Here is a 24,563-nt window from a genome sequence, read left to right on the forward strand (position 1 = left end):
GTTCCATTTTCGAGTCCAATTGATCCAACTTATATGCTCAGAATTGGAAGCCCAGGGTCAGGGCTTTTATATTTAACACCAGTCACTCTTCCAAGTCACCGATCTTTACACTTCTCAACCCAGCCTTTTATTAAATTAATTTTGCATTACATTACTAATATTGATCATTAATGAAAAAATAGCCTAATACTAAGGCTATTACATTCTTATTTATATCTTTTGCTTTGAGCTGATACATCCGTCTTTTCAACTAAATCTCCCATATATTACTCCCCACGTACGCTATCAACCCCAACACAAATACGCACTAACCAGTGATTGGGTAATCATTTTACATTCGAAAACAAAGAAATGAAATTTATTATCGTGGAACATGCCCAGTCGTCCGCAAACATTGTAAAGAAGCGCCTGCATGATTTATTTTTTATCTCCATAGCCGGGGAGCTGCCATTTTAACTTCCACATTTTTTGGGTTATTCTGGTTGCCGAAAAAAAAATATTGCAAACTCGCAACAATGATACTTTTGTAATGGAAATTGGAAATACGTATTCTGCATAGAAGTGATGTCATTGCCAATCCATAACTTTCGTTGTGGATATCATCGTCCTGCGGTTCAATGTGCTTTCACATATTTCTTTTCCGTAAACTGTGGGGACTTGTAATGCATGGCATCGACGGTAATCAGGACTTGTGATTCGGCGAAACTATATTTGACCCACGTGTAACTTTAACTGTTCTTGTTATCATTGTAAAGCACTGCAGACATAGGCACTGTTTTTGTGTTTTCTTGTATTTTCTTTTGCTCTTCTATGTTTATTTGAGTAGGTGTGCAAGCAGTTACCAGCGGCATATAGTACATGAAAAAAATAAACTGCAGTAAATATTTCACTTTAAACGTTTTCCTTCCCATTTTGTACAGAGTACTTTGAGATGGAAGCTGACAGAATTTGGAAAGTTTTCAGAAGTAAGCAAAAATCACGGATGAGAACAGAGGTAGCATCGTTCACAATGACCGTCGAAAGACTAATAGATGCCGGCCAGAACAGTGGACTTCTGATAGAAGTACGCAGTGCAGTGTTGGGCATCACGAGGTTAGCAGAGTTTTAGAATTGTTTTTGCAATTGTCAAAGGGTAACGAAGTGGGTTTCTTCTTTTAACTTTACAAATTTTGTGACGTTTTAAAGGAACATCGCGGACGGGATGAATTACTTCAAATCCGTTCATCGGCACTGTCTTCCGGCTATGCGAAATATTAAAAAATAATTATGAAAAACACTGCAGTTAATTAAAATCAGCTACAAACCAACTCCATGCAGCGAATTGTATGTTTTCCACCTGAAGCTTAAAATGAAGTGATATAAAAGAATGCTCAAGTTGAAGCGAAAACCAAGTTATTCCATTCTTTTGGCAAAATGCAACCTATTTCCACACTTCTTCATCGAGTTCCTTGCCTGTCGTATTAATATCAGTGATATTCGTTTGTCTTTACATACATTAGGCCCCCCCCCCAAAAAAAGTCTCCGGTTTCTGGTATGGAGCTTGTCCAAAAAGTGTTGCGGCGACGCAGCTTTTTTTTTTTTTTTTACCTGACTTTTTTGCTTCAAATGTCGACTGATTACTGCAAATGGTGCCCGACTAAACTTAGTGCAAATATATGGGAGTTCAGAGAGGCTACATTAAGCTTATTCTCGATCATAAAAACACGTTAAAATTGTGCAGCAGCAGAATTCCAGTCAAACCAGTGAGTTTGGCGGTTTTGAGACATCATCTTACATTGAAAATTGTTTTTTTTTTCATTTTGCCGACGTGCATGGCTACGGCGGCGCGCGCGCATACCAGAAACCGGAGACCTTTTTTTTTGGCCTTATGTTCAATTGCCATTATTTTTTCGTAAACTGCAATCATTAATTCTCATTAAAGTAATCGTCACCCATGCATTCATCTTATTTAGTATTCGTCACTCGTTCATCTTATACGACTGTACTGGAATGTATAGATTAAGCTAATTATTGCACTTTGACTCTCTTTTCAATGACTACATCATTTCATTACCAAGGGCACCAATCCATTCTCAAAACGGCAGGGGGACAGTCAGTGGCTGTGTCACTCACACAGCTATGTTTTACTTCAGTTTCTTGTCCCGAGGTCAAGCAAGCATGGCCCAAAAGCGTACGCGAGATTTTACGAGATTTATTCGAGACTACAGAAAAACACGAAAAGTGCTTGGATACTCTGTCTGGTCAAGATGGCTAAATAAGTGAAAAGTTGAGATCGTGTGCTTTATTTTGATACCAAAAATAACTGCTTTTTGACAATTACAAAGTGTTGTTACGGCCTGTCAAACAAAAGGCCAAAAAAATGGCAAGGCTCAGTAGATAGAGGCAAGTTAACGCTTCTTTTTTTGGGAAACACGTGTAGGAGACTTCTAATGTTTGTTCCAAATTGCCGGTTGAAAAATGAAGACTTTTGAGAGATGTCATGATACGCAATCACATATGCACGCGTGTATAAACAAACGTTAAGTACATGTACGTAGTATGTACATTGTATGCCGATGTTGTCCTGAAAACATTGTGAATAGCACGTGCTATAGCGTGCAACGAATGACCTGTGAATATTAAGCAGGCCATACTCGAGCTCGACCAATCATGTGGGCGCATGGGTCACAAGGTCACACCGTGTTTGGGTTCCTCGCTCTATGCTTTACAATGGCGACGATCTTTTCGCGTTGTGAAAAATGGAAGTTGTTGGAAACATTAGGTGTACATCGAATTACTAAAATATTAACATAACGTTCACGATACTTTTGGTAGATGAAGGTTCTCTCTTTCCTTTGATTACTTCAACATTTGGGAGGCTTTCGTCTTTCGCCGGAAATTTCATGGCCTAATTTTTAGTCGATTTGTCTGTGAAATCATAAATATCGTCAAAATGCATCAAAATCTTAAAAAAAAAATACCTTGATGGATGTATGAAGTAGGTCTTTGACTACCTAAAACAACTTTGTTTTGTTTGGATCGGTTGTGGTTTGCCATGAAAATTGCGAATTTTGCAAATCCCTTTTAACGGCCATCGTACGCTGGCCTCGCGTTGCTGTCATTGTGTGGACGAGAAAATAGAGCAGCTATACGCGTGACTCGGCAACTGACTGGGGGATTCCTTGATGAGTTGTACTGCAACTTTTCATGCGCGAAGCCGTAAATGCGTGTTGTTCTGGTCCCGCTAATGAGCTATATAATCATTACAGTAAACTATTTTTTTTATTCAGGGATGAAAACATTAGGGAAGGGGGAAACGATGGCGCCCACGATTATTCATATATAAGCTGGAATTTTGAGTCGGGGTGATGTAAATCACTGATTAGGTTTTGCCCTTCACTGACGTATTAACACTTTATACTGTGTGTTACCTCCCGAGTGAAAGTTGCAAAAATGATTATTACTTCGCCTTTGTTGCAGATTATGCTTCGTGACTACTACTGCGATGTCCAATGTCGACAGATTCTCCAAAGAATTATCTGACTCCTTCGGAGCACAGGATGGTGGGGGAGGCAGTCTGCTGCACACTCTTACCGCCAGTGACCTCAAGACTTTTTTCTTGCAAGAGGTTGAAAAGTTTTCAGAGTAAGCTCATACATGAACCGACACTTATTCCAGTAATTACTTTTGAAATTTAGTAAAAAAAAAAAAATCCCGAATTCAAATTGATACAACTTGTCTTTAGACTGTTTTCAAGTATATGTAATATTAATTGAAGTGAAGTTTTTGAAATCATTTTTTTTCCTGACATTTAGGATTCGAGCCAAGTTCATGTTGCCCTTCGTATCGCTTTGCAGATTTCGGGGCCAACATGATCAGTGCAACCCCTCTCAAGAAAAAAACCCGACTATTGACGTTACTTTAAAAATGTTATACACAATATGATAGTTTTCAAGTAAACTACTTTGCCTCGCTTGGTTAAAAGAAATCGTAGTAAGATTCATTCATTTTGTATAGCCAGGTATACATAAAACACAAGTACACGTGTAAAGCTAACAATAAAAATGTACTTCATGTATGTGATTTATGCAGAAGATGTAAAGAAGACGGTGGATGCATACGGAAGAAGGCAGCTTCGTGCGTTGGTAAACAACCTGGAACAGATATATGGGTTTTGTCGAAGGGCACACAATTAGATGGAGATGGCCAAGAAATTCCACCGGGTGAGCAGGAGTTCGTGTGGATCGAGCACCTTATATCAGGCAGTGCAAGTTGCAAGCGGCTTGCTGTGCCAACGAGATTCAATCTCTTCAATGCGGACTTGGCCATCCAAGAGGTGTTTTCTTCCTTAGCAAAAACACTCCACGAGAATGCTCTGTCTGCATTTTTCGCCATCGGTAAGTTGTAGTTTATACACCAGGAATACAGGGCGAGTAAAAACAAAAGCAAACAAAGATGGTGCCCAGATTTTTGTTTGGTCCGTCCGAATGTATGTACGTATGAATGTTGTAGTTAGACTAAAGGTTTCGCAAATCTGGTATCATTTTAAAAAGTTGGAGTCCAATTGTAACCAAAATTGGGTCACAACATGGCAACCTTCATTACATTACGGACACACTCTCGCAAAATGTGGTCCAGCAGCTTTCTATACAAAAAACTCGTTGTCTTGGGGTTTTGTACGTAAACCTTATCAGTCAGCCGATCACGCTCAATTGACTTCGGCCAAACCGCAGTCCCATCATAAGAAATAAGTTAACAATGTTATCCGAACCATTTTTTCCGAGAGTGTGTCTCTAATGTATGATACCGATGTCAGATGAAGCCATTAGGTATATAAGAATCGGTACCTATAGCGCGCGATGTACTACTAACCTGTCGACACCGCGCGAACACTTAACAGGTACACGCTCGTCAGTGAAGACATCCGTTTTCAAACGACCGAAGCAAAGGAGCGTTAGATTTACATATTTTTTTTTAGTCTAACGACCACAAGTTTGGGTCGAAGTTAACATAAATTATAACCCAACTAATTGGGTAAAGCACAACCCAATTTTGGGAAGTTCCAGTTTTCACCCTTGCTTGGGTAAAATTAACCATTCGATTTTTTTTCCATTTAAGGCACGATTTCATTTGATTACGCTGAACTGTTTTAACTTATTAAATAGTGCCTTGCGTCTACATACGTGGACGTTACTATTATCATCATTTCAACATACGTGCCTATTTGAGAATACTGCAATGTGTTGCATATAGTGATCTCTGTACCGTACCCAAAGTGATCATTATTTTGTGACCATAACTATCAAAATGTGGACAATTGAGGGGGCTATATACAACTCATCAAAATGGCAGCCTCCACTAGTAAAGCTTCGCGGTGAGTTTCTTTAGATTTTGTTTTAAAAATTCTTCTTTCTCTAAGTAATGGTTAGTTGGTGGCCAATTTACGTTGATGTAGTGATTCAGGAATGTAAGGTGACACTTTACTTTGTAAAATATCATATATTTTTATGTGACTTATATCGCCAAACAAATTGTCCACTTTTGTGGACACCGGGCACTAATCTAATTCTAATTGGCGCCTATTAACATATGTGGACGTCAGGCAATGTGGCACGGGAAAATTTCCGTACTCGGAGTCGGACGTCAATTTATTTGCTGCCAAACATATTAATTGTCTTCTCACTTTGTCATTTGAACCAAGAGAAATCCATGAAGCTGTGTAAAGCTAAAGGTGAAAAAAATTTACTCAAAATGTGTTTTTAGGGTAATCCTTACTTTTAGGACACCTCTATTTTGTACGAGTTCTGTTCAAAACTGACTTTTGCAGATGACTGTCCAGTACCAAAGTGACTTTTGCAGGCTAAAGAAGTCTTTTTTTTTCTGCAGACAAACTCATGTTAGTTATAATTTTGAAAGCACTTTCAAAGAAAATGTGACTTTCCTACCTTTTTTTGCAGTTCGCCATCATGCTTGTAAAATTTAGTTTTTGTTTGTCATCGTCGTCTTTAACCCCTCATAAATCAAAACCCTGCCCTCTTTCTACAAAATCAAACCTGCTGATATTCAAGAGGTGTCATTGCCAAATGTTCAAATGTGTCATTAAATATCAGAATGTCACTTTTGAGTGTCATTTAGTCAGTTGTTTTGGTGAGTCTTTTAACCTTATATAGGAAAGGGGTCCTAAAAGTAAGGATTACCGTTTTTAGAGCACATTTTGGATGCATATGTCGTGCAGAACTAACTTGAAGCAGCCGGTCAAAACTGATTGTAGTGGCTGCAGACAGCGGTACGTTATACACGTGACATCAACAACCATGACGTCGCATGAGCCTGCCAATGATACGTCATTATGAGTATTTATTTTCTCATGAATATTTAGTTTATTTCAATGGATACTTCAAATACGTCCAAAGATTGATTATTGCAACAGCGATCGTGCGCGGCCTAGCGGTTAAGAGTCTCGTGTATCAAGCAAGCGCCAGAGGTTCGAATCCCGATGAAGTAACTGACTGATTAATAAATAGAAATTAAGGAAATGAGAGGGTGAGAGTAGAGGAGGGAAAGTGGAGAAATAACCATAAAAGATGTAACTTTTGGCGCTAGAAAATTAATTGAAAAAAGTGATGTCCGAGTACGGAATTTTTTCCCAAAAATACTTGTATTCTTGTTTTGTTTTGTACTTTCCTAGTTTCCTTACTGTTCATCAGTAATTGTTGTATGTCATTCTTGCCAGTATGTACATGTATGTGATGTTTGTGTACTAGTGAACAAAAATGTTCAATAAATGTTGAAGAATTTCGATATTGTCAGTGGAATATTTACATGTATGCCTGCTCGGAATTTTACATTATTTCCACATTTCATTCTTGCCATTTTCTGCAATTATTGACAGAATGCTTATCACTAACCATCTTAATGAATAAATGTTGCAACTGAAGTTGAATTTTACACCAGACACGTGTCCACAGCTCAGTTTATATCAGTCCTAATTCATGAGGAATATAGGGTATAACGCAACTGTAAATGCCTGACGTCCACATATGTGGACATTTAGTAAATTGAAAATTAAATATGCAAATTGGCAAATGTGAATATTTCGCCAATTAGTGAGCCTACAGTGAGACACACAGCCAGTAGTATATTAGTAGCCAGCAAGTACTCTCAGGCACTAAAGGGTTAAACAAAACGTGTACATGTTGACAGTACATGCTATTTCATCTGTGAGCCTTTGCAAATGCTGGGATATTATTCATGCACTGCGGCACTGGATTAGTATCATTTAACACTGCAGGACCGAGATTGTATAGAGGCAACCAATGAATTGAGCACCTGCATTTGAATGATTGAAGATGGCTTTTGGCTCGTTCACTGGTGGAGCGCGTAAATATAAGGCAAACAATTAGGTTTCAACCATTGAGAGATTTTGGTTGTGTCGTGTGAAAGGGCATACGGGATAATTCTGAGTCCAAAACGTACTTTGTCTTCCAAGTTACAAAAATAAAAAAAAAGGGCAAGAGCAATTCAAATGATTATTTTAAGGTTAAAATATGCTTGTTGATTGGGCTTTTACATCCTAGAACCGTAATTTGTAAAGCGCTACATGTATTTCAAAAAATATATATCTATCACAACGTTTCGGCTGCGTATGTTAAATGTGAATCCCAAGGCATCGATTGCATGTGCCTAGGTGACAATATAAGATGTAAATATTCACTAACAACTTCTGGTCTAATATATACATTTTTTGTACATGTAGATTATGTATTGGCATTGCTATTACACAATTAAAAGTTTAATCCTTATTTTGTTTTTACTGCAGGAAGTGCATGCCTCTGCATGCATTATCAGACGCTGATCGAAACCTACAAATGTTGCCCTATCCCAATAGTTATTGGAGACGTGAATACAGGTATTTTCCATTTTAAAAATGTTACATCAAGTCTTTGGACATTTGTTTCCAGGGAAAGCCCTTTTTTTTCTTACAAAATCTCTGTCTGTAATTTCCCGCCATATCCACATTTTATTCTTTATTTCGAGGGTGGGTGGGTTGAAAACCCCAAGATTAATTTGACAGCAGTTATTTTACTTAGCTCCTCTTTTTTTCTTTTCCAATTGGTTTGGCTTTTCTTTGGGATGCGAGCCGGGATGCGAGCCGCCATCCCCCTCCTCGCAACGCCCACACCGCCCTCTGTTGCCCAAGTTCCTTTGCTATAGATTTTGAATTCGCCACTCCTTTTTCAGCTATGGTTTCATTGCCAGCCTTAGAAAATCTATTTTGGTCCAAAACAAATAGAAATACACTTATCTATATCCAGGGGGCTGGTAGTTGTCTTCCAAATGGGGGTGCTCTTCAAAACTGATCATTGTTATGCATACTATATTATTATATGGACAATTTCACGGTGCATGGTAATGGTTTTTGAGCGGGTTTTCTTTGGTTTTCTTGATACACCACTGATTTAACGGGATATGGCTTACGACAGTTAATTTGCTTCCCGTAAAATGGCGCGGTCGATATTTCTCGATGTAGCCACTGTTTTATCAACTGATATATTATGGATCATCACAATGACCCCGCTTAAACACTGTCCTAAATTTTGTTAGTGTTAAGCTTTGGACATTTAATAACCACACAAGATTTTGAGTTTTAACACCTCGGGCTTATTTAATTTTCCACAAGTGAAGCACCAACGACCAATAAGAATGACTCAACCGTTTTTTGTTTGTTTTTGTTTTTTGGGGTGTTTTACTCTACGTGTCATTTTATGATGTAGGGAAAACCACAGCATGTCGGATGGCTTCGAAGATGATGGGCATGAATCACCACTTGGGATATGCCGGAGAGCGTTATTTGCCCAAACAAACGGCGGCGTCATCTTTCCCGGTATTTATCGATGATGCCGAGGGGAAAGACATCGAAGGTCTCATGACGAAATATTTCAACGGGGGCCTTGACGCTACATGCTCATTTGAAAGCCAGCCAAAGACATGCCCAATAGTAACGGCGAATTGGTTTGTGTTGGATAAAGTTGCAGGAAATGCAAGGTATGCTTTAAGTAAACAAACAACTCCGGAATCCTTTTTGGGGGGGGGGGATTTGGTCCATTGCAAACCTTTCAAGCCTCAAATTTAATATGAACAGCAAGGACGTAGGATTCAAATGTACACACGATTACTTAAACGTGGCCTCCTAAGACCATACTACTGAGCCTCAGTGAAGAAAATTGTTGGAAGTTGCACGCCATACAATCTACTTACATGTATTTGCCATCGTAAGATGCAGAGCCAATATTTCCTCTTGAGATATTGTGCATACAACATTTAGTGAAAAATATTGAACAGCGAATTGATATATTTACCTTTTGAAATTATACTAACAATACCAAACAAAACGTTAAAATCAATAGACGGGGCAAAGTCTACCCAATGCATATGTGGTATCTTTTGCACCTTTTGAACAAGACGTAGAATTCTGCTTTTCTTCAAAATTCCAGCATGTGCGCGAGATGGAATAATTTCACACGTATAGTGTCCTAGTGATTGTCAGCTAATTTTTTGTTTCGATAATTACAGGGCAATGTCTCGCGCATTGCTTGTTCCGTTTTCGAAGAGTGAACGAAGGATGGGCGAGCGACAGTGCCTTGATGAATTGGAAAGGAGCGAGATTGAGGAGCGAGCGGTCCATGCCCTTCCTGCCCTGGTGAAGATTGGCAAGAAACTAACCAAACACAAGATCGACATCCTTACTGTGTACAGATCAAAGGTCGCCAAAGCCACCAAGGGTATCAACTGCGAGGACAGAATACATCTTTGCTACGGTTTGCTGTTATTTGTAACAGAGCACGTAAGCCGGTTTTATGTTTGCCCACTCCAAAAGGAATCATATAGCCCTACATGTAAATGATAAATAAAAATCTAAACATTACAATAATAACAGCAACTTTCTACGGAATGCATGTTGATTTATACATTAATAGCGCCCATAATTTTTGGTTATCAAGTAAAATAGATTTTTGCCCGAAAATCTTTGCAGTATGGACAAAATGACAGTTACGTTAAGAATGGCACAGTTGCACAGTGCACTCTACCTTTCTTATAGTTAATAAGAAAATAACTTATTCTGTGTACACGTATTTAATACTACAAAGATTTTGGGGGAAAATATGTAGCCTACAATATAAGTAAACATCATATACATGTATAATAAAAGTACACTTTGGATTTACACAGCATAGCATGTACAATAAAATATACTATTGTGTTTCTTTTTTGGTATTTCCAAGCTCATTCGCAAAGCTTCGTTACAGTACCCACCTGAAGCTGCGGAGGTGTTCCTTCAGGAAGCAATGGTCCCTCGTATCAAGACGTTTCAGAGCGATATCACGCACACTGAACTACATACTGGTACCTCCCCCGACAATAGACAACTAGACATTCCAGGCATAATAATGCAGGCAACACGCATTTTCAGCTTGGGGGAGGTGAGTGAATAAATTTTGTGTATGTGCAGATGTGCAAGTGGCGGGGGAGGGGCTCTTTTCATGTTGCATATGCGGCTCTTCGTAAATTAAAAAATCAAAGCATGTAGACAGGTTGTACATGCAGCACTTTCAAAAATCTAGTACATTAACCCAGGCAATATTTTCAGCTTCGGGCTTTCATATCCTAGATTTAAAAATTACGTCCCGACATTGCTTCTTTCTTTTTTTGGGGGGGGGGGGGGGGGGGGCTCATCCTGTACAGCTAATCACAACATCATAATATGTACAATATAAAAACACTTTAGACCTACAGACTTCACAATTTTGAGTAACTTACACTTTTCATCCTAGTTGCTGATGGTAATAAACCCACACATTGACTTACGGGCAAATGCAGAACAGGGAACTCCAGCTGATGAAGGCTTGGGCTTCCATATGAACGACATGATTCAACTCTTTCAAAAGAGCAATCTGCCATTGCACTCGAAGGTGGCATGGAGGAGTGCCATTTCTGCCGACCATCTGATGAGAGGCAAGATCCAAGCATTCATGAACTCTGACAGGTGCTACAGCTACATCAGAAGAGGCCGGACGGATGGAAGCACAAATCCACGTAATAGGTCGGCCGTGTTCATATCATACAAGCGCTTCAATATGCAGCAGCTGAAGCAGCTCCAAAAGGGTGGGTATATTGATATAGTTTCAGCTTCATAAAAAGTCCAATCGATGGAAGACACGTACACCACTAATTTTCAAACCATTCCTTGTGAAATGCTACAGCACTTCTTTAGAGGAAACATTTCCTTCATACTACTGACATTTTTTAATCTTTCACTTTTCAGTATTCAAAGTGAAAGCCGGTATAGACGACAGTGAAGGTATGTCATACTAAATACATAACACTGTAGACAATTATTTTTCTAATGTACTAAGAAAAAAGGTTATATGAACTGTGTTGCATTTCTTTTCTTTCATGAACCAATCACAATCCAGTGCTTGTTGCAATAGCATTTTAGTAACTGTACAAAATGGCTGTCATGGGCTGCCAGTTAGAGTTTATTATAAAAGCAGAAATGGAATGGATTTTAAGTATATCATGTGAATTAAATCACTTCAGTTGAAATGAACATGACACAGACAAAGTCATGCTAATATACATTGCATTTTTTTTCAGTGTAAACATCAAGTTAGAATTATATCTTATTTGCAGATGACAGTTCTGAAAGTGAGAGCTCCGATTTTGATATGAATGCACCGACAGGTAAACATAACACTTAGCAATGAAGCAAATACGGAATAATATTTAATGTTACATAACAAGGATCTCACACAAAAAAGGACGAGAAAAATCAAGTTTAATATGTAACCTCAGAAGAATAGTTATTAGGGTCATTGGATATCTTACACTTAATGTCAATTATTAACATGATCAACTAATAACGGTTTCAAGCGTGCCAAATGTCGGCACCAAGTCCCCAACCCATTCTGTGTTGACCACTGCAAGCCTGCTGAAGCCGCCAAAATACAATTAGAACTGCGTGCCTTCATAAAGCACTGTGCAGGCAAGAAAGTGGTTCCCACCACTGAAAGTATAGTTTCATTTATTCATTGAGAAATGTACATTTGGATATTATAGGAAGCAAATTTGTATAAAACCATAAAACTAATTGATAGACTCTTCCGTTTAGAGTTGTATGTATCTGCATTGTGGAAGCATTTTTTTTTCAAGTAACCGTGTACAAAAAAAGGTTATCTTGCAATACTGCTGTTACCAATATGGTCATCAATTTAAACTGAACAATGTTTTCATTAAAATCCACACATTTTATTACAATGGTCAAATTTAAATTATTCTCAAACATTCTATGATGAAAAGTAGATACATTAAGCCTGTGTCTACCTGAGTAATTACTTATATGTAATTTTTAATTTAAAAGATAGTCAGAGTGTTCAGGGAGGCTCCGCATTACTGGCAAAGACACCAGTCCCTGCCGGCAATGCTGATCCTGGTGTCCCTGCCGGCAATGCTGATCCTGGTGCCCCTGCCTGCTATGCTGATCCTGGTGTCCCTGCCGGCAATGCTGATCCTGGTGTCCCTGCCGGCAATGCTGATCCTGGTGCCCCTGCCCGCAATGCTGATCCTGGTGCCCCTGCCTGCAATGCTGATCCTGGTGTCCCTGCCGGCAATGCTGATCCTGGTGTCCCTGCCGGCAATGCTGATCCTGGTGTCTCTGCCGGCAATGCTGATCCTGGTGCCCCTGCCCGCAATGCTGATCCTGGTGCCCCTGCCTGCAATGCTGATCCTGGTGTCCCTGCCGGCAATGCTGATCCTGGTGTCCCTGCCGGCAATGCTGATCCTGGTGTCCCTGCCGGCAATGCTGATCCTGGTGCCCCTGCCCGCAATGCTGATCCTGGTGCCCCTGCCTGCAATGCTGATCCTGGTTTCCCTGCCCGCAATGCTGATCCTGGTGCCCCTGTCGGCAATGCTGTTCCTGGTGCCCCTGCCCGCAATGCTGATCCTGGTGCCCCTGCCCGCAATGCTGATCCTGGTGCCCCTGCCTGCAATGCTGATCCTGGTGTCCCTGCCGGCAATGCTGATCCTGGTGTCCCTGCCGGCAATGCTGATCCTGGTGTCCCTGCCGGCAATGCTGATCCTGGTGTCCCTGCCCGCAATGCTGATCCTGGTGTCCCTGCCGGCAATGCTGATCTTGGTGTCCCTGCCCGCAATGCTGATCCTGGTGCCCCTGTCGGCAATGCTGATCCTGGTGTCCCTGCCTGCAATGCTGATCCTGGTGCCCCTGCCCGCAATGCTGATCCTGGTGCCCCTGCCCGCAATGCTGATCGTGGTGCCCCTGCCTGCAATGCTGATCCTGGTGTCCCTGCCGGCAATGCTGATCCTGGTGTCCCTGCCCGCAATGCTGATCCTGGTGCCCCTGTCGGCAATGCTGATCGTGGTGCCCCTGCCCGCAATGCTGATCCTGGTGCCCCTGCCGGCAATGCTGATCCTGGTGCCCCTGCCGGCAATGCTGATCCTGGTGTCCCTGCCGGCAATGCTGATCCTGGTGCCCCTGCCTGCAATGCTGATCCTGGTGCCCCTGCCGGCAATGCTGATCCTGGTGTCCCTGCCCGCAATGCTGATCCTGGTGCCCCTGCCGGCAATGCTTATCGTGGTGCCCCTGCCTGCAATGCTGATCCTGGTGTCCCTGCCCGCAATGCTGATCCTGGTGCCCCTGCCGGCAATGCTGATCCTGGTGCCCGTGCCGGCAATGCTTATCGTGGTGCCCCTGCCTGCAATGCTGATCCTGGTGCCCCTGCCTGCAATGCTGATCCTGGTGCCCCTGTCGGCAATGCTGATCCTGGTGCCCCTGCCCGCAATGCTGATCCTGGTGTCCCTGCCGGCAGTGCTGATCCTGGTGCCCCTGTCGGCAATGCTTATCGTGGTGCCCCTGCTGGCAATGCTCCTGGTGTCGCTGAGCATGCTCGTGTTGCAGGTAATCGCTAGACACGCGGTCTATCTTTTTGCACGCTCTTATTGCCAATACGGTTGAAGCTGCTCCAGGAAATGAATGTGTACATTCCAAAATGAAACCAGTTAGATAATGTTAATGTGGCAAATTCAATATTCAAAATGGAACATGTTTGTCTGGAACCAGCAATATGTATTGTTTGCCCCCATCACGTTTTCCAAAATTTTGAACATATATTTTTACATTGAGCTATGTTGCTTTTCTTTAAGCCCCCCCAATCATTTTATATAAATCAATTTATTATTGTGTAATCGCCACTTATCAATTCATCCATATCACATCCATGTCCTGTAGGCACCAAGTTACAACATAATTTGACCCATAGTTCTGCATATACAATGTAAGGCACTGCACAAATAAATGACCCATGTGATGTCACATGAAAGGCGGATGACGTCAAATATTTATTTATCTGTAACAAATTCATGTATTGAAGATACCAAGTTAATCGAACTAACTATTAGCGCATGTACTTTGTTATTATAAGCTAGTTTTGATATCAGTTAACCCTAAAAGTGCCGGGTTATTAAGAACATCTCTCAGCCGGGGGGGGGGGGGGGGGGATTCCGCACCTTCCCCCCCCCCCCCCCCCCCCGGTAAGATCTGGCACATCGAGTGACGAATAATTTTGAAACTCGATACATGCATAGAGTAACTCTTGTGCATGGATATAAAAATATGGAAATTATGGTCAGTGTACACGACGTATATGGGAAAATGCAGGGAAAATTTCTCGCTGCGCGACAACCCCTGGTCCGATTTTTATATTCTTGGTGTCGAAAGATGCGCAAGGTTGGAGGCAAAAAAGTCATAACAGCTGGGGTCGCGAAAAAAAAATGTCAATGCCATCGCGGGAAAAGTCGAGGGGGGGGGGGGCGGATTCCGCCCCGGGCCTTTTAGAGTTTATATTTCTGCTATAGTCTTTTATTGCGTTTGTTTTTGGTTTATCAAGGACCTGTGAAGAGGAAATCAGCTTCCAAACCAAGAACACATAGACAGCTCTTTGGATTCGACATAAGTCGACGAAGGTACAAATTATGCGTTATGTGCATGAAAATTATCTCACACCAGCACACAATTGATCAATGGAATCTATGGATAAAGTTCCTTTTGTAAACTGTCACGCCTGCAGTTGAGATACTTTATGTAAAAAAATGCATGATTACTTAAACGAACGGATTGTTCAATGATGACAGTTGAGGAAAATGTAATTTATAGCATTTGAAATTAATATTGGGTATAGCATTTGCATACATTATTTACACATTGGTGCCAATTATGGACAGCAATAAGTCCAATTTGTAACTATACTCAATGAATTGGTAGGTATTTGTATATTGACTGATTTTCAAAGGTATTACAGAGCTTATTTTTTATCTAAGGAACATATTTTTGGTGGGTACATTTGTGAAATTCGTTACCAAAAACAATGTGAGGGTATTATGTCCTGGTACAATGTAAAGGTTGATGTGGAAATAAATCTCCTTCAAATAAAGTCGCCCACAAACAATACGTGAAGTCCATTACGAAGATTAATCTACTATTTTTTTTGGTAGGAGAGATGTCACTGACAGAGTTGCATCGGAAGTGGAGGATGACTTAGCTACTCCCTTGAAGCCATCCGAAGTGGGACATGAGCAAAAAGATGTAAGTAAATTCATATTACCGGTATATAAAGGTCCTCTGACAAATGCTTTCATTATGCCAATCTTTGAAAATGTGTTGTATGCGCCAGGCACAATAACATCAGAGCGGCAACTTATACCTATTTTAAAAATATGGATGTTTAAAACACAGGACATCTGCCATGCATGCATGAGATTCAACTTGAGGAAGAGTGGACATAAACAAACGAATCGGGTAAGTCGTTGACATCACAATGAACATTCTAAATACCAATTACAGTTTACACATTCGCATTGGTCGATAGCCCGTCACGTGACAGAAGTGAAACTGGCTCGCTGGTCTTATATACTTTTTCAGTGTCACATGAAATATGGACTCCTATATTATGTAGCTAGAGGAGTGTTTCGAAAAACCTGAAGTGAACTTGTTGGAAAAAAATTGGAGGAATTTTTTAATTTTTGACTTGCTTTGACTTTCTGACAGAAAAGGTGTGTGTTTTTTTTATCGCAAAGGTATTCGTGAGTGGGAATAAATAGTGCTAGATCGGTATTAACCATCATGTTTGATACGGGTTGACGTCGGGTTGCGAATATAGACTCTATGTGATCTATGGGAAAGTTTGCGGATAGCATTTGCGTGCATTTGTTACATCCTGTCTTAAATAGCTGCAGCCGAATGCTTCATACACAGGTCATGATAACTTACCCAGAATGCTATCCCCACTTCCTTGACAAAATTCTGTGAAGCTACAATCGTGGCCAAATGTTGACAATCACGAATGCAATGCCTGCATTTAGAAAACTTGAAATTCAACGACGATTTTGTGCGTCAAGTAAGCACTCCGATCGTAAGAGGGTTGAACTTTAATTTTTGGGTTTATCATGTAATATTTCGAATATGACAATATGGCTGTTACCAGGATTTTACAAAACTAGGCGTGGTCTCCATTCGGCTCCTTCTGCTGACATTGCTATTTAGGTGCCCAACTTTGAAGATTCAAGGTCAACATTAGTCAATGTTTTCTTTCAGAAATATGAAACTGCATATCATAACTGTATGGTATATGAAGCAAGTGATTTATTTATAAAAATTTCATCGGAACACTAAAAGCCATAAGTGGTAAAGCAAAATCGGAAACGAATTGAAATTAACTTGGATAGACGAAATACCTTTGACTGGAATTCCACTTTCTGAAACCCAAATCCACCCCAAAAGTTACCCTGGTTGATCCATAACTCTGGAAAATTCCCAAGCGATTGGCGCTTGGACCATCACAGAATTTTTTTATGTTGAAATATCCATGCACAATTTGGTTCACAGTAAATCGGAGCAGTGGGTCTTTAACAAATATTTAAGGAGGTGATAGTAGTATATATATTTATTGTCAATGTTGTGTTTTTTGGTGGGTTATCCTTGGCATGAAGCCTGAGGCGCACAATTTATTTTTTGAGTAGTAAAAGGCAATTTTTTAACATAACACTTATTGCATTTTATCTCAACAGATCTCTTGGATAGCATGCACAAGGTGTGACAAGTGGTTCCACCAACTCTGTGTTAATTTAAAAATAACCCGCAAGGCAGCAGCAAATTTTGACTTCATTTGCAGTTCATGCCTATTCACTTAAAGAAAAAAAAAGATCGTTATTTGCTTACGTACATCCAAGACATTCTTTTCAGAATGTCGCCATCTGTATATTAATTGTATTTTGAGGCTACTTTTTAATTATTCGAAGGATTCATGGTCCGGTCAATTTCTGTCAATACCTAAAACAAATTGCAATAGAAACCATTCAAGCGTCAAACATATTCAATTAAATACACAAACAATAGGTGAAAAATCGAATTGTTTTAGAATGCAGTGGAAGGGTGTTACACTTGAGTGGTAGTACACTTGTCACACTGCCTTATGTCTTTTCTCTTATGCCCAGAATAAACCTAAATTTTCACTGCACGATTTTATCCAGTTAATATGTCTTCATAAAGTTTTTTGAGTATACCTTATTTTTGGGGGATAATTTTAGGTATTTTATAAGTTATGGCAATGACCTATATTCATCACAAAACGAACACACGAATCTTATATTTCTGATATTTTCCCTAATATTGAAAATTGGACTCCGGTGAAGTACACACTTAAATTTTAACTTTAAATGGATCTATTTGTGTTGTTTGAAGTAGACCTGTTTATGCAAAGATTTTCCCTGAAACAAGTGGTTTAATGAGCTAAGAGTGAGTTATTCTAACAAATGTGCATAAATAAAATCTCAAATTAGTATGTGACGGCAGTGTGAAGTAACATAAATTTTAATAATTGGTGGACATAGAAAAGTCGTCTGCTGTGATCAGTCGTGTCTCGCGAAGTACCATACGTGATGTGAACGGATTTTATGACGGGTAACGGACGCAAAAGAAAACATGAAGCCCTCCATATGACTGTTTACGTATGATGAACAATTATTAGCGAAAAGTTAATGCAAACATTTTTCCCTCCTTTGATGAAATTGGATTGTAATGTATGTTGACTTTTTCATTAGCGTGATAGCATTAAAATAAATTGTATTGCAAGTTGTTGTTTTGTTATAAATTGACCGGACTATCAGAATCAACGTGACAAGAAAGTTAGATTTAATTGGGACAATTGCTAAGCCCACATTAGCACTTAGTAATGGTACAACGTAGTAAATTAGTTTTATACATTTTAGCCACAATTACTGCGTGGCGTACGCATACTGCATGTACAGGAATGGTGGGATGCCATTTTTACCTAAAAGAAACAGTGCCATTTAATCTTAATATTTCAAGAGGGTAATCATCATGGCTGTGTGCACAATAATTTGACATGTTGATGTCGCGGACCCTTTACATTAGTTGTGTGGCCATTACATTATTCATTGAAAAGGCTCCGATACTGTTGAATGTACAAATGTGTCCGTAGCCTAAATAGATTAGTATATGTACACACAAAAACATTGAGTTTAAAGTGGCCAGTTAAAGGGCTGATGAAGTAAGTGAATATTTCTTATAGGAACATATTTTGTGCTACTTTCGAATTCATCTCCCTTATTGTTAATTTTGTTGAAATGTGCAGTACGTTCTTAAACATTTTAAAATTTTAAATGCTTTTCAGGACAACCAAGGTTGCTGTTGTCGTGATGTCATTTCAGGGAGACACTGTTCATATTATGTGTTGTTCTATTGAAAAAGTGGACCCAAAATATGGTCATTGAAAACAATTGTGATAAAAACGATTCAATAATGAAAGAAAGTTTACGACAGCGAAATATCACAATTTTGCCAACTTGTTGTGCATAAACTAATTGCAACATTGATGTTTCTGTCTGATATAATGGCATCAAGCTTTTGCTCATATGAAAATTTGCATTAAAAACCAAAGAGCACCAATATACCCTTCAAAATGGCAAAATTGAAATTGAAAATAATGTTAAATTGACACGAACAGGGGCGGATCCAGGAATTTTTGCGGGGGGGTTGGGGGGGGGGGGGTTGGCTCGTACTATACTGTTCAAACCCAACGATTATTAACACTGTACCACAGAATAGTACCCCCAACCAAGCTTTTGTGCAAAGGTGGACATTATTAACAGTAACACAATTTTTGGTGGGGGAGGGGGTTTCTCATTTTTTGCCATGAATTTCTATGGATTTCTTTTTTCAGAGCTGGGGGGGTGGGGGGTGGTGGTGGGTCTGGGGTTGACCCCCTCCCCTCGTTCCGCGCACGACAAAAGTGCATTTTCAAGGATTACATTTTAAAAAAGAGACAATTCATGGGTCCTTTAACATAATATAAAGTGCACATTTTATATCTATTTACTACAAAAAATTACTAAGTTTTAAAAGCAATTTTGTGTTTATGATTCTCAAATTTCCCAAATCAGCAAAAAAACACACAATGCTGTTAATGGGAAACATTCTGTGGCGACTTAGTACTACTTTCGCGGTAACAGGTAAAGTACTGTACATGTACTGTATATCAATGAATATTTAATGGGTCCGACATTCCTAGAAAGACAACTTTTCCTTGGATAAGCTGAGTTCATCAGTTTTAACTTTAAACTCATGTCCAGGCTTAACACAGGCTTTACAGTAGAAAGTATTGTAACGATTGTATTTTCCTCTTTCCTTATTATTTTAATGTTGCATGTCTGATAACAAGAACCGAAGAAAACATTTTGTAATAAAATAAAGGATGGAGATGGAATCCCTTTATATTACAAATCATGGAAACTGAGTTATCTGGTGTCTATTTTGTTGTGTTATATCAATATACAATTATAAGCCAGCTTGTTGGAAAAGTAGTCTTTAAATAAGAAATGACACAATGCAAAAAACAGAAAAAAACAGTGATAAATCAATTTTATGATGGACTAATTCAACCACGCAACGAGACAGATTTCCTACTTTTGCTACGGGAATTTGTTCCAATCTAGAATAGCCCGTCCCCTTATGTGCCCCTTGGCAGAAAGACTTTCCTCTTGTGTACATGTATACCGGTACATGTATCCGTGATGATAAGGTTGTACAGGGTGCAGGCTTATGATGATAACTGTCAATAAAGGGTCCGACATAAATACCAATGAATTTAGTCTGAATGAACAAATAAACATGACCACAGGGCTTTATAACTTCAGCCTTTGATGCATATTTATTCATACAAAAGACAATACGGTAACCTTTATTTAAAAATACTTCAGAAATAATTACTGTGATTGGCAAAAATTACAATACGGTGGAGCCAATATTATTTAGGATTCAAATTAACGGCAATTACATTCCTTTAAATTTGTATCAACTGTCTTAAATATTAAACATGTTCCGGGAAAGACTGTTGCAACCTGGCACCCCTCTGTTCTTCATATCATTTCAACAAAGGTTAGTCATTTCAAAAATGGTGAACAGACATGAATCTTTCAATGGCAAATCCATTGGTATCTTGAAACTACATCCGTTATCTACAGTGAGTTCCATTGTCTAAATTTCAAATCAATTGAAGGGTCTAAGGCGAACACGAAACATGTCATCAAACTTCAAAAAAGCCAGAACTGCGGTCGAGAACATGGTACAATGTATGAAAGGATTGGTGAATACATCTCATTGAAAATATGAAGCATTTCTCTCTGCACAAAGGCATCAACCTAGAACCTTTTGGGCCTTTTGCCTAGCATCTTGGAGGACAATCTTCTGCACCCCCCCCCCCCAAAGGAATTACTATAACAAAAAACTCTCAAGCATGTCTTAATAGAGTCTATTTCATCAACAAATGAAATGACTGTAATCATGAACATTACCGAAGAGGAATAAACTGTTTAAGCTCTTACAAATTACCAAAACAACTTCTTTTGCTTCACGGTCAGCGCTTTAAAAAAAGGATTGTCAAAAAGGAAAACACACGGTAAATTATTTCCCATCCCCTTGCTGAAACTGCAAGTGGAGAAATCCCGTAACAAAGTCCACGGTGTCCATTTCAACTGTAAGACTGCAATTTGTTTCATATTATCATGCTATTGTCAGATTCATATTTGGAAATATTTAAGTGGATGGGAAGCAGACTGTGTGATTCATAGTTTCTGAAGTGACAATCTTATTCCTTATTTAGATAGACATACATGTACGTGGTCAATTTTTACAGTAGTTAAGCCTCGATATCTGAATCACTCTCTGGTAAAGTGCGCTGCCCTTCACTTGGAATGTTTTCACAGTTTGTGCACTTGCCCAAGTCTGTGCACGGCAGTTTTTTTTCAAGACAGCTACACTTGCCTTTTGTGCATTGACTTTTTTACATGAGCAATGGGCCAATTCCATTGCACTGTCTGGGGCAGGGGGAATATCCATCCAGTGGATACTGATGTCATTAACCTATGACCTTCCATCCTCTTCTGTGTGGAGACGGCACTTCAGGACTTGCATCCAGTGCCCGCTTGTATACGGTTGCCTGGTAGTTAGCCCTCTTTATGTGCAGGTGCAAGGAAGGCATCCTTGTTTGGCAGCATCAGTGACTCCATCACAGTTCCCATCTGGAACATGTTGTATCTGCAAGTTGTCAAAATACGAGAAAATTCCCTTCTTAAATGACAGCAATTTTTAATTGCAAATTGCATTTTCAGAATGTGCAACAGGCACTGAATGTTATTGTTTTAACTTGAGAAATTAACCTTAGCAATGAATGGATTTTTTAAACATTGTACGAGAAACAAATTCCCAGAGATTGTCAATTCTAAATAGGGCTGGTATATGTTTGAAGTATTTCCAATTTGATTTAGCTACAAAAATATGAAACCGTGACTCAAACTGAAGTTGTGTAGAGGAAGGCTGTATCTCCAACCAGCCCCTGCATTAGGCATGTTATATTTTTCAAGTGAGTGTGCTCATGCAACTCCATAGAAAAAAAGGAAAAGATACCTTGACTTTCATGTTGTCATTTCTTGGCAAGTATAACTGCACGGTCTATCCTGGAAACAGCACAGATACGTTTGTAGCACTGCTGAATGTGTTGATTGATGGTATCCAAATGCCTGTAATTGAAAAAATAACACTTATTTCTCTCATTTTAAATATTACACAATGGAAATCCTTGTCAGTTGATTTGAGGATTATGGGTCGAAGAGAAGTGTTCCATTCAACTCAGCTTAACCTCGTACAAAGGAACATTCTATCATTCAACTTAGGAAAAGATTTACACCATGGTACCTTCAGGTAAAAACATTCATTATTTGGAAACTATTCTTCACATGTAGTGATGGGGGGGGGGGGGTGGAATAAGGCAAATTCAAAAACTAAAAATAAAAATATATTGACAGTGAGGCCTTGACAATTGGAGAGGTGGGCAGGTTCTCATTATTTTTTAATTATTTTATACTATCTAGTAAAAAAAAAGCAAGAAAAAAAAGTACAGTTTAAATGAGGATTCTATGAGCTGCCAGCTTAAAGAAAGGCACAATGTTTGGTTTCATGACGTCGTACTAAGATAATTATAAATTATTACGAGCAAATTGTGGCTTACATTGAATGGAAGACACACATCATACTACACAATTCGCAATGATGCCAAGTATTAAGTCAAAGTGGATTTAGTTCTCCTTATTTTTTAGGCAGTGTATATTTTGCTGGAGATGGCAAACCCTTAGTAAACGTTACTTTGCCGGATATGCACTGAACATGCGCAGTTACTGTTTTTTCTGTGACAAAGGTTAGTCGGGCTCCATGCCAATATTATCGTTTTAACTTCGTATTCCCTTTAAACAAAATTCTTCCAGAGCCACAAATCTGAAAAAGAAAATGTAATACTCAAGAATTAACTGTACAGCCCTTTAGCACTGTGTAGATGTCGTAGACCTCTTTAGCATTGTGTAGATGCAGTAGACCCCTTAAGCACTGTGTAGATGCTGTAGACCTCTTTAGCACTGTGTAGATGCTGTAGACCTCTTTAGTACTGTGTAGATACTGTAGACCCCTTAAGCACTGTGTAGATGCTGTAGACCCCTTAAGCACTGTGTAGATGCTGTAGATCTCTTCAGCACTGTGTAGATACTGTAGACCTCTTAAGCACTGTGTAGATGCTGTAGACCTCTTTAGCACTGTGTAGATGCTGTAGATCTCTTCAGCACTGTGTAGATACTGTAGACCCCTTAAGCACTGTGTAGATGCTGTAGATCTCTTCAGCACTGTGTAGATACTGTAGACCTCTTAAGCACTGTGTAGATGCTGTAGACCTCTTTAGCACTGTGTAGATGCTGTAGACCTCTTAACCACTGTGTAGATGCTGTAGACCTCTTTAGCACTGTGTAGATGCTGTAGACCTCTTAACCACTGTGTAGATGCTGTAGACCTCTTTAGCACTGTGTAGATGTTGTAGACCTCTTCAGCACTGTGTAGATGCTGTAGACCTCTTAACCACTGTGTAGATGCTGTAGACCTCTTTAGCACTGTGTAGATGCTGTAGACCTCTTAACCACTGTGTAGATGCTGTAGACCTCTTTTAGCACTGTATAGATGCTGTAGATCTCTTAACCACTGTGTAGATACTGTAGACCCCTTAAGCACTGTGTAGATGCTGTAGATCTCTTCAGCACTGTGTAGATACTGTAGATCTCTTAAGCACTGTGTAGATGCTGTAGACCCCTTAAGCACTGTGTAGATGCCGTAGATCTCTTCAGCACTGTGTAGATACTGTAGACCCCTTAAGCACTGTGTAGATGCTGTAGACCCCTTTAGTACTGTGTAGATACTGTAGACCCCTTAACCACTGTGTAGATGCTGTAGACATCTCTTCAGCACTGTGTAGATGCCGTAGATCTCTTCAGCACTGTGTAGATATTGTAGACCCCTTAAGCACTGTGTAGATGCTGTAGATCTCTTAACCACTGTGTAGATGCTGTAGATCTCTTCAGCACTGTGTAGATGCTGTAGACCCCTTAAGCACTGTGTAGATACTGTAGACCTCTTTAGTACTGTGTAGATGCTGTATACCTCTTTAGTACTGTGTAGATGCTGTAGACCTCTTTAGCACTGTGTAGATACTGTAGACCCCTTCACCACTGTGTAGATGCTGTAGACCTCTTCAGCACTGTGTAGATGCCGTAGATCTCTTCAGCACTGTGTAGATATTGTAGACCCCTTAAGCACTGTGTAGATGCTGTAGATCTCTTAACCACTGTGTAGATGCTGTAGATCTCTTCAGCACTGTGTAGATACTGTAGACCCCTTAAGCACTGTGTAGATGCCGTAGATCTCTTCAGCACTGTGTAGATATTGTAGACCCCTTAAGCACTGTGTAGATACTGTAGACCTCTTCAGCACTGTGTAGATGCTGTAGACCTCTTTAGCACTGTGTAGATGCTGTAGATCTCTTCAGCACTGTGTAGATACTGTAGACCCCTTAAGCACTGTGTAGATGCTGTAGACCTCTTTAGCACTGTGTAGATGCCGTAGATCT

The 24,563-nt window shown here is 39.8% G+C and overlaps 1 protein-coding gene and 1 long non-coding RNA gene across 2 annotated transcripts; one reads left to right on the top strand and one right to left on the bottom strand.

Annotated features, from left to right (window-relative positions):
• Nucleotides 1–5,271: 5,271 nt before the first annotated feature.
• On the top strand, nucleotides 5,272–19,093 carry LOC119736311 (collagen alpha-1(III) chain-like). The gene is made up of 13 exons (XM_038210361.1): nucleotides 5,272–5,353; nucleotides 7,799–7,888; nucleotides 8,754–9,024; nucleotides 9,553–9,823; nucleotides 10,263–10,460; nucleotides 10,812–11,142; nucleotides 11,303–11,338; nucleotides 11,671–11,721; nucleotides 12,398–13,951; nucleotides 14,940–15,015; nucleotides 15,544–15,634; nucleotides 15,785–15,847; nucleotides 17,116–19,093. The coding sequence occupies exons 1-13, from the start codon at nucleotides 5,287–5,289 to the stop codon at nucleotides 17,236–17,238; spliced, it is 3,222 nt and encodes a 1,073-aa protein (XP_038066289.1). The 5' UTR covers nucleotides 5,272–5,286; the 3' UTR covers nucleotides 17,239–19,093.
• Nucleotides 19,094–19,413: 320 nt separating this feature from the next.
• On the bottom strand, nucleotides 19,414–23,159 carry LOC119736323. The gene is made up of 2 exons (XR_005272310.1): nucleotides 22,031–23,159; nucleotides 19,414–21,661 (listed from the first exon to the last, which is right to left on the bottom strand). It is a non-coding gene; the product is annotated as an uncharacterized LOC119736323 (long non-coding RNA).
• Nucleotides 23,160–24,563: the final 1,404 nt, after the last annotated feature.

Source organism: Patiria miniata, unplaced genomic scaffold (genome assembly GCF_015706575.1).
Source record: "Patiria miniata isolate m_02_andy unplaced genomic scaffold, ASM1570657v1 HiC_scaffold_10, whole genome shotgun sequence".
Taxonomy (NCBI): domain Eukaryota; kingdom Metazoa; phylum Echinodermata; class Asteroidea; order Valvatida; family Asterinidae; genus Patiria; species Patiria miniata.

Bases quoted from the DNA above. Each gene is read 5' to 3' on its own strand.
- LOC119736311 (XM_038210361.1), top strand. From the start codon at position 5,287: ATGTGGACAATTGAGGGGGCTATATACAACTCATCAAAATGGCAGCCT. The intron at 9,025-9,552 runs GTATGCTTTAAG...CGATAATTACAG, and splicing joins AAAGTTGCAGGAAATGCAAG to GGCAATGTCTCGCGCATTGC. The intron at 9,824-10,262 runs GTAAGCCGGTTT...GGTATTTCCAAG, and splicing joins TGTTATTTGTAACAGAGCAC to CTCATTCGCAAAGCTTCGTT.